At 39.3% G+C, this 12,591-nt stretch overlaps 2 protein-coding genes across 3 annotated transcripts in view; one reads left to right on the plus strand and one right to left on the minus strand.

The window, feature by feature from the left end:
- The window catches only part of LOC131258084 (uncharacterized), a 173,187-nt gene that overhangs the window by 106,836 nt on the left and 53,760 nt on the right, over positions 1 to 12,591 (minus strand). The window lies entirely within an intron of this gene.
- LOC131258087 (leucine-rich repeat extensin-like protein 3) overlaps positions 4,320 to 12,591 on the plus strand; it is a 34,971-nt gene continuing 26,699 nt past the window's right edge. For both annotated transcript variants that reach the window (XM_058259149.1, XM_058259150.1), the window contains exon 1: positions 4,320 to 4,480. In XM_058259149.1, coding sequence (XP_058115132.1) covers positions 4,363 to 4,480 — 118 coding nt within the window. In that variant the 5' untranslated portion in view covers positions 4,320 to 4,362. The remainder of the gene's footprint in view (positions 4,481 to 12,591) is intronic.

Below are 12,591 nucleotides of genomic sequence, written 5' to 3' on the forward strand. Positions count from 1 at the left end.
CTTGGTGATTGTATGTAATATTCGTGAATGCTTCCACAGGTTGTTCTACTGCAGTATAATCCTTAGCCCTGCAATTTTGAGAAGAAATATACACTTAGAACTCCAAAAAACAAAGTTAGACATGGCCTGAGTGTGATATTACCTGCTACATATATTCGTGAAAAGCATAATAAATGCCAATTATATATAAGTACTTTTTGATAAGCGAAGCAGATTTGAGTACTCATTCTGTCTAGACCTTGTTCTCTGAGTGTGATATTACCTGCTACATATATTGGCACCAAGAAAAAAGTATAAGCAATGTTTATTGGCTTCTTGAATCCTGAGTTCTTGGGAATCAATCCTTTTTGCACATTTACATGAATCAGGTCGAAAGAACTCTAATGGTCTCACAGCACGATGATGAAATATTCTAGAAAAGAATGCCCATCTTGATCTGTAGTTGATTGAAACTTTCAACCTACTAATGTATGCATGATATTAAGCAAATGTGCCATGTTTGAAGTTATGATAGAAAAAAAGCTGTTAGTCATAAGGGCAAATATGCAAACACATATGCATGCATGTGCAACATGTACATGTACACCTCTGTATATAGTATGAGGATATGCATGTACATAGGCATGCAGAAAGATATATGCAGACAGAAAGATGATCAGCTATTATAATGCAAGATAAAATCTTACTTGTGGAAAGAGCAAAATGAGAATTTTTGTGATCTGTTTCCCATTTTTCACCGAGCAGTGCAACTGCAGTTTGACAAGCTTAACTGTAAGTGAAACCATACCAAAACAAACATAAGAATCATGGGACTCCATCAGTTCAAGGTCATTATGAACTGATGCATTTTCAACACTCCAGTACATAAAGTGGGGGGCAAAGTTCAAACCTACTTACCAACCAAATAATAGCAACAATAATGATGATAGTAATTTCTACTGAGTTCACTCCATATTCTGATTTACAAATCAGAAACTGAGAACACGGGGAGTCGTAACATAACCAATAACCAAAATAACATGGAAGAAAACCAGTTGACAAATGCCATCACTTTTGTGCAATAAAAACTTCATCAAACTAGGCTCTTAACATGTCAGGTTCAGGCCGGGTACTGGTGTCCCCATATTCTGGACCTCACTAAGAGTATCAAACTTGGGCCTGTTGAGTTCTGATTCAGAGACCACAATATGAATCATCACAACCAGATCCAATCAGATTTGGAAATCCCATTGGGTCTTGTCAGGTCTAATTTCAAGCACATATTAGGATTTAAAATGGAGTCTGGATCTGGAATCGGGTCCAGACTCATGTTCAGACCCGATCCAGATTCTGGTCCATACCAGAAACATGCCTTTCTATGTTTTTTTGGGTAATAAATATAATTGAGGTACAAATTTAAGAAAAAAATCACATACTTGGTAGCCAATGGGTACCCGAGTTGGGTGCCAGACGCAACCTTTTTTTACTTAAAAGGCCATGAGATCTTATTAAAGCCAAAACAGGATAACAAGCATTGAGTATGCAAAGAGGATAGCAAGCGACCCTCTCTTCACTCCAATTCTACCAAGCCTACTGGCTACCTCATTGTACTTCCCTGGAACTAAGGATGTGACCCAACCTGAAATGATGAATGGCAAGACTATTATATGTCAGGTGGACCACATCATTATATATCCACACCGTTCCTCTGTTTTCCAGCTTATTTTAGGCAATGGTCCCACAACTGAAGAAATAAAAATTTCAGGTGGACCACATCACAGGAAACAGTGATTGTTGGCCATTAAAAACCTCTCGTGGGCCACGAAATATTCGAATCAATCTGATATTTTATTTTATTTTTTCATTTCTTCCAGGTCTGCGTGATCTTATCTATAGGTTGGATGGTCAATAAACATTACAGTAGAAGCTAGATAATTTTTAATGGTGAGTGTTCAATGACTACTGTTTCCTGTAGTATGGTTCACCTGAAATTTATATATGCTTTATTTTTTGTACCATGCTTTAAAATAAGCTGGAGAAACAGATGAATGACATAGATATACAATTAATACATATAGGTGGGTCCTATGGTTAGGGCCTCACCACATCGGTGGTGCTGGGGTCACATACAAGTCGCTCTCCATAACGTGGCCCACTTCAACTGCATCTGCGGACCACATTAATACCCTCTCTGTAAACAAGCTGAAACCACATCCTCTAATAAACCAATCATGGCCCCACATCCATCTGCACAATTAAGAAAAGGAGAAATACTCTGATACTCTTGCAGAGTGTGAGAGATGATACGCAGGCACTTAGAAATTGCATACATGGGATACCAGTAATTCAAATTTAACTGTCCAAAATATGTCTTCCCAATTTGGATGTATCATGAACTAAAATTTATGATTTTATATATATATATTTGTTTTTATTATCCACTATCAGATTGGTGGACATTTATTGGACGGTTAACATGAAAAATATCCAATGGTCGAGTGAGTGCATGCATCTAAGGTTAGAGTCGTTCCATCAATCTAATTTTCGGAATTTAGTTAATGTATGGCACGTGTACAATTTCTACGTGCCTGTGTATCAAGTATCCCACGCTGTCTGAGTATCATGTAACTACAAGAGCCTGCTAACAAACAATACCATGTTTGCAAGCCACTTTGCAATTCACCCAGATCAGGAAAATAGAAGAGAACAAAATCCAGATCATCATAGCCACAAACAAATAAATTGAAAACTGTTAGAACAGAGACATTTCATCAAACACATGTTATGCACACCTTAAACATTCACAACAATAAACTATAAAAGTGATTTTTTAGGAAAGCCCTAATCCTTTTCCCATTACAGAGTTTAGGAAATCCCTAATTCCAATATTGTATCCTCTGATAATTTGCGAATTTACAGATCTAAAAATAAAAAACCTAAATATCTATTTGAGAGAAATGAGTATTTGGCCGGGGAAGAGATGAAGGGCAGGGGCTGCTGGCCGCACCAGATCTGGAGATGATGCAAGTGAGAGAGAGAGAGAGAGAGAGAGAGAGAGAGAGAGAGAGAGAGATCGGGAGAGGGAGAGAGAGTGCAAGATAGGCAGATGGAGAGAGAGGCACGGGGTCCGGGAGCGAAATGACTGTAGGTTTTTTTTTTTTAATATATATACGGTAAAACATCCGTGGGCCCTGTTTTACACAGCACCGGTGTAAGAGGCACCTAAAGTGCCGCTGTTATTCTTTTTTGTTGTAGTGATGGGTTGCACCTGACCCAATATCACCTCCATTGGATGATCTTTAGAACCCCTCTCTCACATGGGGAAAAAAAAAAAAAACCACTTTCTTTTAGAGGGGAGCAAAGGTCCATCTACTGTAAGACCATCATTTGGATTGTCTATAACAATCAACATGCTATGGGGAAACCAAAACCACCTTCTTGTGTAGATTGAATGGTGTGACAAAATAATATACTTTCATCAGGTCTTTAAAATCGAGGTTGTTTAAGTGAGTGTGTACTCTATTAATGGTCTTATGGTCAAGCAAGTTGATGATCCCAGCTATCTATATAAAAGGCCACATAACTGATGATGGTTGCCACTTTCATGCAATGGCCCACAAAATAATATTTAAGGAATTTCATTTTGTACTCTCTTCTTCTACCTTAGTATTGAGGGTTCTCACTTGTCTCGTCTTTTTTATATATAACTCATGTAGCATTTGATTAATTTTACCAATGCAATTAGTTCTGGTAATTAAGAGACATGAACTTTTGATTTTAAAAGATAAATAGGATGTGGTTGGTAATTGAGTATATTTTTGTTATTTATTTCTTTCATGCAAATATCGCCTTCTAGAGAGCTCTTTCATCAAAGCTCTTTAGAATTTTTTAGAATAATGATGTGATATCCACTCCATACATATATTGCACCATCATCTATTGCATACAAAGCATGATGGACAACCATAAAATTAATAATAATAATAAATAAACCATCCATGTATGTATTAAATTGGGGCCCACTTGAAGTGAAAATGCTGTGCTCTTTATGCCAAGAAAAAGCTGATACTGATCTGATAAAGCTGGAAGAAGGTTCTTGTGGTGGACAGGAGCCATTCATTAGTCATAGTACCTCTTGCGCATATTCCAGGTCAAAATTAGCCCACCAACCTATCATGTGGGCCACATGTGTACGTTGGCCTTGTTACATCACTCATACTTTTCTAACCTTCCGTGTGTCCCATGTAATCAATGCAAATCAATGCACTGGCCTGATTTTTATGTAAGGAATAAGGATGGTGTACATGTATATCCCTCTATTTATATGTAAGCAGGCAGATGAGACAGGAAGAAAAAAAAAAAAAAAAAACTGAAGTAAAGAAAATGGAGAAGCTATTCCAGAAGGCTGTTTGGGCCTGCGTTCTTGCCTTTCTAGTGTTGCTTGGATCATGGTTTCTTATGATAGATTTAAGGAGCACAGACTTCTATACTCCTCTTCAAGGTACATGCATACCTATCCTTCTGTTTTAAAATACCTACTTCATCTCCTCTTCTTTTATCTTTTGGATAGGATGGGATGCGGTTAGATCTCCATGCAGGTGCATCTTCGGGCCTACGACGTGCAGAATGACCATGGGGTGGGTCCCACTGTGGGACCTGTGAGATGAAATCGGATTTTTACTGAGTTACTCGGTAGGCTCTTATCGTACTGAGTAAACTCAGTTGGGCCCACTGTGAATGTATTTTGTTTATCCACACCGTCCATCTGTTTTTTCAGATCATTTTAATGGTTGAGTCCGAAATTGAAGAATATCCGAAGGTCAAGTGGACTATAACACGGGAAACAGTGGGAATGATGATTTCCACCATTGAAACCTTCCTATGGAAGGCCCACAGTGATGTTTATTTGCCATCCAACCTGTTCATAAGATCACAAAGACATGAATGAAGGGAAAACAGAAATATCAGCTTGATCCAAAACTTCCGTGGCCTCTAAGAATTTTTCAATGGTAGACGTTTAATTCATATTTTTTTCCTATGGTGTGATCCCCTTGAGCTTTTTATATACCTCATTCTATGTCTCATGCAATAAAATTATCTGTTAAAATGGTTGGACGGAGTGGATAAAATACATAAACCACGGTGGCCCCATAGGTTTTACTCGGTAAGCAATCTGCTTCCCCTTGAGATGGGATATCTCGATCAGTTTGCCTGGGAGGATAGAGATTAAGGGATATTCCCGTGCTTTCCCAATAGATTTGAAGCTTTTGAAGCTTTTGAAGCTTTTGGTGTGCTGGCCAGTAGGAAGGCTAGTGTTCCAGATTCCTTACTGTGTGGGTGGATGATGCAGGTGCATCTCTACACTCGAGTAGGATGTCCCACCAGGTGGGGTCTGCGAGATGCAGAATGATCATGGGGTACGTCTCACCAGGACCTGTGAGATACAGGATATCCCATGGGGAGATCATGGCCGATTTGCCCCGGATGGGTCATTGGCAAAATAAATTAAAAAATCACGTATGAATTTATTCATGCCCTTTGCTTGGTTGCTTGAATTTTATTTTATTTTTTTGATTGAAAATAAATTGACAAAAGGTTAAAAAGAGTTTTAAAATACTATCCACCGATGAGATGGATAGGATTGACCAATAAGAAAAAATCACAGGCAATTGTTGGCCCATCATACCAACAATATGGATCACCCAAACATGCTTATAAATTGTCCAAAATAGATGCACCATAACCATATAATTGAACCATTAGTATAAGTGTTTTATGAAGATGATACCATTAACGCTGTATGACCCTAACTTTCCCCATCTAAGTTTATTAAAGAGCTTCTTTTTTTTCCCCTAAAAACTGTCTATAATTTTTGCCACATCTACTTTTTGTAATTTCTTTTTATACCACTTACCCTTGAAAAAAACAAAGACCCTGAGCAACTCATTAGGACATTTCTACCGTAAATGAAGCACCCTTTCTATCATTTTATCTATCAAATGGGACACTTATAGGTTCTACCCAGTAACCCTTTACCCAGCTATTACCCGAGTAACAGCTTAGTGAGTGTTACCCCTACCATGTGGGGCTATCTTATTAAATGTGTTCTGCTGATCTTTTTTTTCATCTCATTTAAGAACTTTATTCAAAACTTAAGAAGAAATTTATAGTGGAACACACTACTAGAAAAAGTGGTGAATAACCATTAAATGCTTTTTGTATGCCACAAAAGTTTTGAATCAAGCTAATCCTTGTATTTTTCCCTTCATCAAGTTTTGTTTGAACTTATCAACCGGTTGGATGAGAAATAAACATTAGGTATATGCTTATAGTAAGCCTTGGAAAGTTTTTAATAGTGAGCATTCAATCATCATTGTTTCTTGTGGTGTAGTCCACCTGATATTTTGATATGCTTATTGCTTGGGACCATGTCTTAAACTGGGCTGGAAAAAAAGGATGGACAGAGTGGATATACAACATATCATCAAGTGGGCCCTACAATAAGGGTAACATCTAGCCACTAAGCTGTTACAAAGATAATCCAAGCTGTTAATGATAAATCCACCCCCTTCATCTGTTTTTTCATCTCATTTTAGGGCATGCCTAAAAATGAGATTGATCTTGTTGAAACTTTGAATGAGGAGAGAAAAACAGAGAATTGAGTAATGCCTTCAATCTCTATATTATTTATACTAAAATACAACCTTTATCTAAGATGGAAATAAACTAAGATAAGAAAATAAATGAGAGATAAAGAGATAAGGACGAGCTACGTGGAGAGATAAGGACAAGCTACATCCCCGATGGATGATACGTCCCCTTGACCGTTTCTCCTTCAATACTCCCCCTCAAACTTGGCCCAAAAATGTCGGACAGTCCAAGCTTGGAAGAAATAGTCATATGCCAATCTCTTGCTAAAGCTTTAGTAAACACATCGGCAAGTTGGTCTGATGTGCGAACATATGGAGTAACAATTTCTTGAGCCTTGATTTTTTTCCCGAATAAAGTAGCAATTGACTTTAATATGCTTTGTACGCTCATGGAATACAGAATTACTAGAGATATGTATAGCAGCCTGGTTATCACACATCATCTGCATTGGTATAGAATGAGAGAAACCAGTCTCAGTCAAAAATTTATTCAGCCAAAGTAATTCACAGGTGGTCTATGCCATAGCTTTGTACTCGGCTTCGGCACTGGAACATGCCACAACCGTTTGCTTTTTCCTCCTCCAAGTCACCAAATTACCACCAACAAAAGAACAATAGCCGGTTGTAGATTTTCAGTCATCTTTGGAACCGGCCCAATCATTATCCAAAAAAGTAGAAATATTTAGGTGACCAAACTTAGAATAAAGGAGACCCTTGCCAGGAGAGCCTTTGATATAACAAAGCACACGGTATGCAGCATCCATATGGGTAACTTGAGGTGAATGCATGAACTGACTGAAGACACTCACAGCATGAGAAATATCCGGCCTGATAATAGTGAGGTAAATACCCCTCCCAATGAGGCGTTGATAAGGTCCAGGATCAGAGAGGGCCTCACCATCCAATGAAGTGAGCTAATGGTTGACCTCAAGAGGAGCGTCAAGTGGCTTACAACCAATCATTCCAGTCTCAGTGAGTAAGTCCAGCGCATATTTACGCTGACATAAGGAGATTCCATATCGAGAACAAGCTATCTCAATGCCCAAGAAATAACGCAAAGAGCTCAAGTCTCTTACCTCAAAAATGAGAGAAAGGTGGGATTTGATGCTAGAAATTGCAAGAGAATCGTCACCCATGACGATAATATCATCGAGATAAACAAAAACAACTGTAATCCTGTTTGTAGAGCATTTCCAGAAGATAGAATGATCTAAGCTGCACTGGTGAAAAAATGCATATCTCATTGCATGAGTAAATTTGTCAAACTATGCATGTGGCGACTGCTTCAGGTCATATATAGACTTGTGAAGGCAACATACTTTCTTTTCCTCCCCCATTTGGCGAAAACCAGGTGGTTGGCTCATATAGACTTCCTCATGAAGATCACCATGTAAAAATGCATTTTTTACAGCAAGTTAATGAAGTGGTCAGCCCAAATTTGTTGCAAGAGATAAAAGGACACGAATGGAATTCATTTTGGCAACCAGGGCGAATGTCTCGGTGTAATCGATGCCATAGGTCTAAGTAAAGCCTTTTGCAACAAGGCAAGCTTTATACCAATTAACAGTACCATCGGGCTTATGCTTGAGAGTGTACACCCATTTACAACCCACCGCCTATTTTCCGCAGGTAAATCAACAAGTTCCCATGTCTGATTTTTCTCCAAGGCAGTCATCTCATCCATAATGGCATGCTTCTAGTTCGGGTGTGCAAGGCATCATCCACCCGAGTAGGGAGAGATATGGAATCCACATTGGCAATAAATGACTTGTAGGAAGGAGAAATTGAGTGATATGAAACAACGTGGTGGATAGGATGAGAAGTACACGGATGAGTACCTTTCCATAAAGAAGTGGGAAAGTTCGATGCAGAAATGGATCCCAGAGCCGCAGATGATGGTGATGGAAGTAATGGTGCATCGGCGTTACTCCGCTTCTGCTGGTGGTGAGAAGCATGTGGTGGTGCTAGTAACAATGCTTAAGAACAATTGTAATCCTATAGGTGAGTTGATCTGGTATTGGGACGGGTAGAATGGCGAGGTGGTGGTGATGAGGGTGGTAAGAAAGGAGAAAAAGGAGATGAAGGTGTGATAGATGATGAAGGAGATGAAGGCAATGAGGGATATACCGGTAACAGGGTAGAGGATGGAGGATCTAAAAAGGGTATAGGAGTGATATGAGGGGGTGAGGAAAGGATTGAAGACTTTGGAGAGAAGAAATTCAGAGACTCAAAAAAGGAAGCATCAAGGGTGACATAACGTCGGCCAGTATCAGGATAACAAATTTATAACCTTTTTGGGTGAGAGAATACCCAACAAACATGCATAGAATGGAGCAATGAGACAACTTTGTATGGGAATGAAAAAAGTCATGCACATAAGCGGTGCACCCAAACAACCTAAGAGGGATATCAGTGACATGATGCACTTTCCTGAATAAAGAAATAGGAGTTTTAAAATTGAGAGCAGAGTGAGGTAGTTGATTGGCTAGGTAGCATGCAGTGAGAACGGCATCTCCCCAATATCATTTGGGAACATGCATCTCAGTAAGGAGACACCAAGTAATATTTAGCAATTGTTGATTTTTCCTCTTGGCTACCCCATTCAGCTGAGGAGTGGAAGCACAAGTAGTGTTTGACTCAATGCCATGCTGGCGAAGATAGGTAAGAAAATCAATAGAGAGATATTCTTCATCATTGTCACAATGGAGCATCTTAACAGTGGCGTTAAATTGATTTATCAACCAAACATGGAAGGACTAAAAAATTTCAAAAACTTCGCTTTTATTTTTGAGTAGATAGATCTATGTCATTTTTGTGGTGGCATCCATAAAAGAGACGAAGTAATGAAACCCCATGGAAGAGGTAACAGGAGATGGTCCCCACACATCGGATTGAATGAAAGAAAATATAGGGACAGAATGTTTATTTAAAACCAAAGGAAAATAAACTCGTCTTTGTTTTGACAAAGCACAAGTACTACATTGAAATTTTTTAATGTTATGCTGAGAAAATAAAGAGAGAAATAAACTACGTAAAACTGAAAAAGAAAGATGGTCATAACGACAATGTCATCGATAAATATCCTCATGATTGATAGAAATGAGATGAGCAGCAACATAGGGTTGAACCCCCCCATCAAACCGGTATAGGCCGGCACTTTCACATCCACCACCAATCATCTTCCACGTTCTGAGATCCTAAAACATACAATGAGAAGGAAGAAATATAGCAGCATAGTTAAGTTGTTTAGTAAGGGTGCCCACAGAAAGTAAGCTAGAAGCAAGATCTAGGACAAGAAGGGTCTTGTCAAGAGTCATAGTAGAAGTTAGAGGAACAGTACCTGACCCAGTAATAAGGGTAAGGTTCCCATCTGCTAACTTAACAAAACCTAAAGTAGAACTAGGAGTAAATGAGGAAAAAATGTGAGACATACCAGTCATATAGTCAGTGGCCCCCATGTCAATGACCCAAGGCTGGGAAGAGGGAGTAATGGTGGATGTACCTTACACAGCAGAACTGAAAGTAGCTGAAGATTTTGAAACAGATAGACCAGCTTTCTGAGCAACAAGATTGTCGTATTCTTCTTCAGAAATTTGAACCATACTAGGAGAGGAATCAGATGGAGCCTCCTCAGTTTCAGTAGCAGAAAAATATCCACCACGAGAAAAACCTCCATACATTGGAGGTCTGCGGTGAAGGATCCAGCAGCTATCAACCATATGATTGGTGTGTTTGCAACGAATGCAAAAAAGAGAATTGCGGCCACGACCACGGACTCCAGAACCACGTCCTCGATCAGCAAAAGTACAAACATTAGCCTGTAAGGCAGACTGAGTGATCACGATGGATGGAGTCATAACATGCTTCCTCTTCTCTTCTCTGGCTAGAATAGCATACGCTTGATTCAATGTCATGGACTCAGCGTTATGGATAATTTGTTGCCTGAGTGTGTCATATTCATCATTCAAACTGTCTAAAAACTTGAAGATCCGGCGTCGCTCTTGCCATTTCTTGAAAAGAACCATATCGCGAGTACAATAAGTATCCTCCTCGTCATGGTAGGCTAGTTCCTCCCATAAACTATGAAGTTTGGCATAATACTTTGTGAGGCTCTTGTCATTTTGTTGGAGAGATGCAATCTCCTTCTCCAACTAGAATATGCGGGTCATGTTGTGTGCATCGTTGTAGAGTTCGCAGACAGTTTCCCAAATTTCTTTTGTTGTCTTTAAGAAGAGAAGGCCACTCCGGACATTGTCATCCATGAAGTTCCATAGCCATGACAATCATGTCATCTGATTCCCAATCCGCCTGTTTTGGATCTCCATCATCAGGACGAGGAAGGGTCCCAGTGATGTGGCCAAGTTTACGCTTGCCACCGATAAAGATACGAACAGCCAGTTGCCATTGTAGAAAGTTGGGACCAGTGAGAGGAGATGGTGTGATCTTCAGACCTAGATTCTCAGAGTGTCTGAGATCAACATCAAGAGGAGATGAAATAGAATCGTTGGAGTCCTTTGATAGAGCCATGTAGAGAAAAAAATGGATAATGAGTTTAGGGAGAAGAAGTTAAAGAAAAAATTGATTGTTTTTTTTAAAGAACCACCATGCTGGCCATATAAGGGACGGCCAGCCAAACTATAAAAAGCGCAAAATTTAAAAAAAAATAAAAATAAAAGAGGGGTTGTGAAGGTAGGCAGTGGTGGGGCGGTTGTGGTGGTGGTGATGAGAGGTTCAGAGATTAGGGTTTAGGAAGCAATGGATCAAAATTGCTTTGATACCATGTTGAAACTTTGAATGAGGAAAGAATTGAGTAATGCCCTCAATCTCTATATTATTTATACTAAAATACAACCCTTATCTAAGAAGGAAATAAAGTAAAATAAGAAAATAAAAGAGAGATAAGGACGAGCTATGTGGAGAGATAAGGACGAGCTACGTGGAGAGATAAGGACGAGCTACATCCCCGGTGGATGATGCGTCCCCTTGACCGTTTCTCCTTCAATAGATCCAAAGCTCAAGTGGACTAAAAACACAAAAGAATAAGGCATATCCAAAGCTCTAGTGAACCATGTATAGTCAAAAGAAAGGGAAGAAGAGACCAAGGGAGTGGGAGACTTTCTGGGTACCCCCCTGCCTCTTCCAAGATAGGGTGGGGCTTAACCCTTATCCACACTATCCATCCATTTTCCCATATCACTTTAGGTTAGAACCCAAAACTGAGGCAGATCCAAGGCTCAAGTAGACCACAAATTGAAGATTAAACACTTACCATTGAAACTTCTTAGGCTCACAAAAGTTTTGGATGAAGCTGATATTTGTGTTTTTCGTTCATCTAGGTCTATATTACCTTATGAGCAGGCTAGATGACAGATAAACATTGCAGTAGGCAAAAATATGGAGAATATTTCAACAATGGATCATTGGCACCGCTGCTTCTTGTATGTGGTCTACTTGAGCCTTAGATATGCCTCATTTTTTAACTCATGGAAAAATGAATAGACAGTGTGGATAAATGTCATACATCATGGTAGCCCCTTTGGAGTTTTAATAAGGGTGATGTTGTTATTTTAAATATATAAAATAATACATACAAAACAGTTAAACTATTACTAGAGTTGGGCATTGAGTCGAGTCAGACTGAGTTAGGGCTGACCTGACTCGATCTGGTTTTGAAATAGACCTGACCCAAACTTGACCCAACTCGGTATCAAGTCAAGCATGCCTGACCCGATCCATGTCCGAGTCAGGCCAGACTTATCTGGACCGAGTCGGGTTGAGCCGGCACTAAATCGAGTTGGCTGCAGCGGATATCCATAGGCTGAAATCACAACTCAAAACCTAGGTGCACTTGCCAAAATTGCAACCTCTTTATCAGCTACACGGCATCTCAGATCTTAAACATTAAATTTGAGTTCTTTTTGTTAATATATATATGTACGAATTGAGTTTTGGATCAAGTCAA

This window comes from Magnolia sinica, chromosome 10, assembly GCF_029962835.1.
Source record: "Magnolia sinica isolate HGM2019 chromosome 10, MsV1, whole genome shotgun sequence".
Lineage (NCBI taxonomy): Eukaryota > Viridiplantae > Streptophyta > Magnoliopsida > Magnoliales > Magnoliaceae > Magnolia > Magnolia sinica.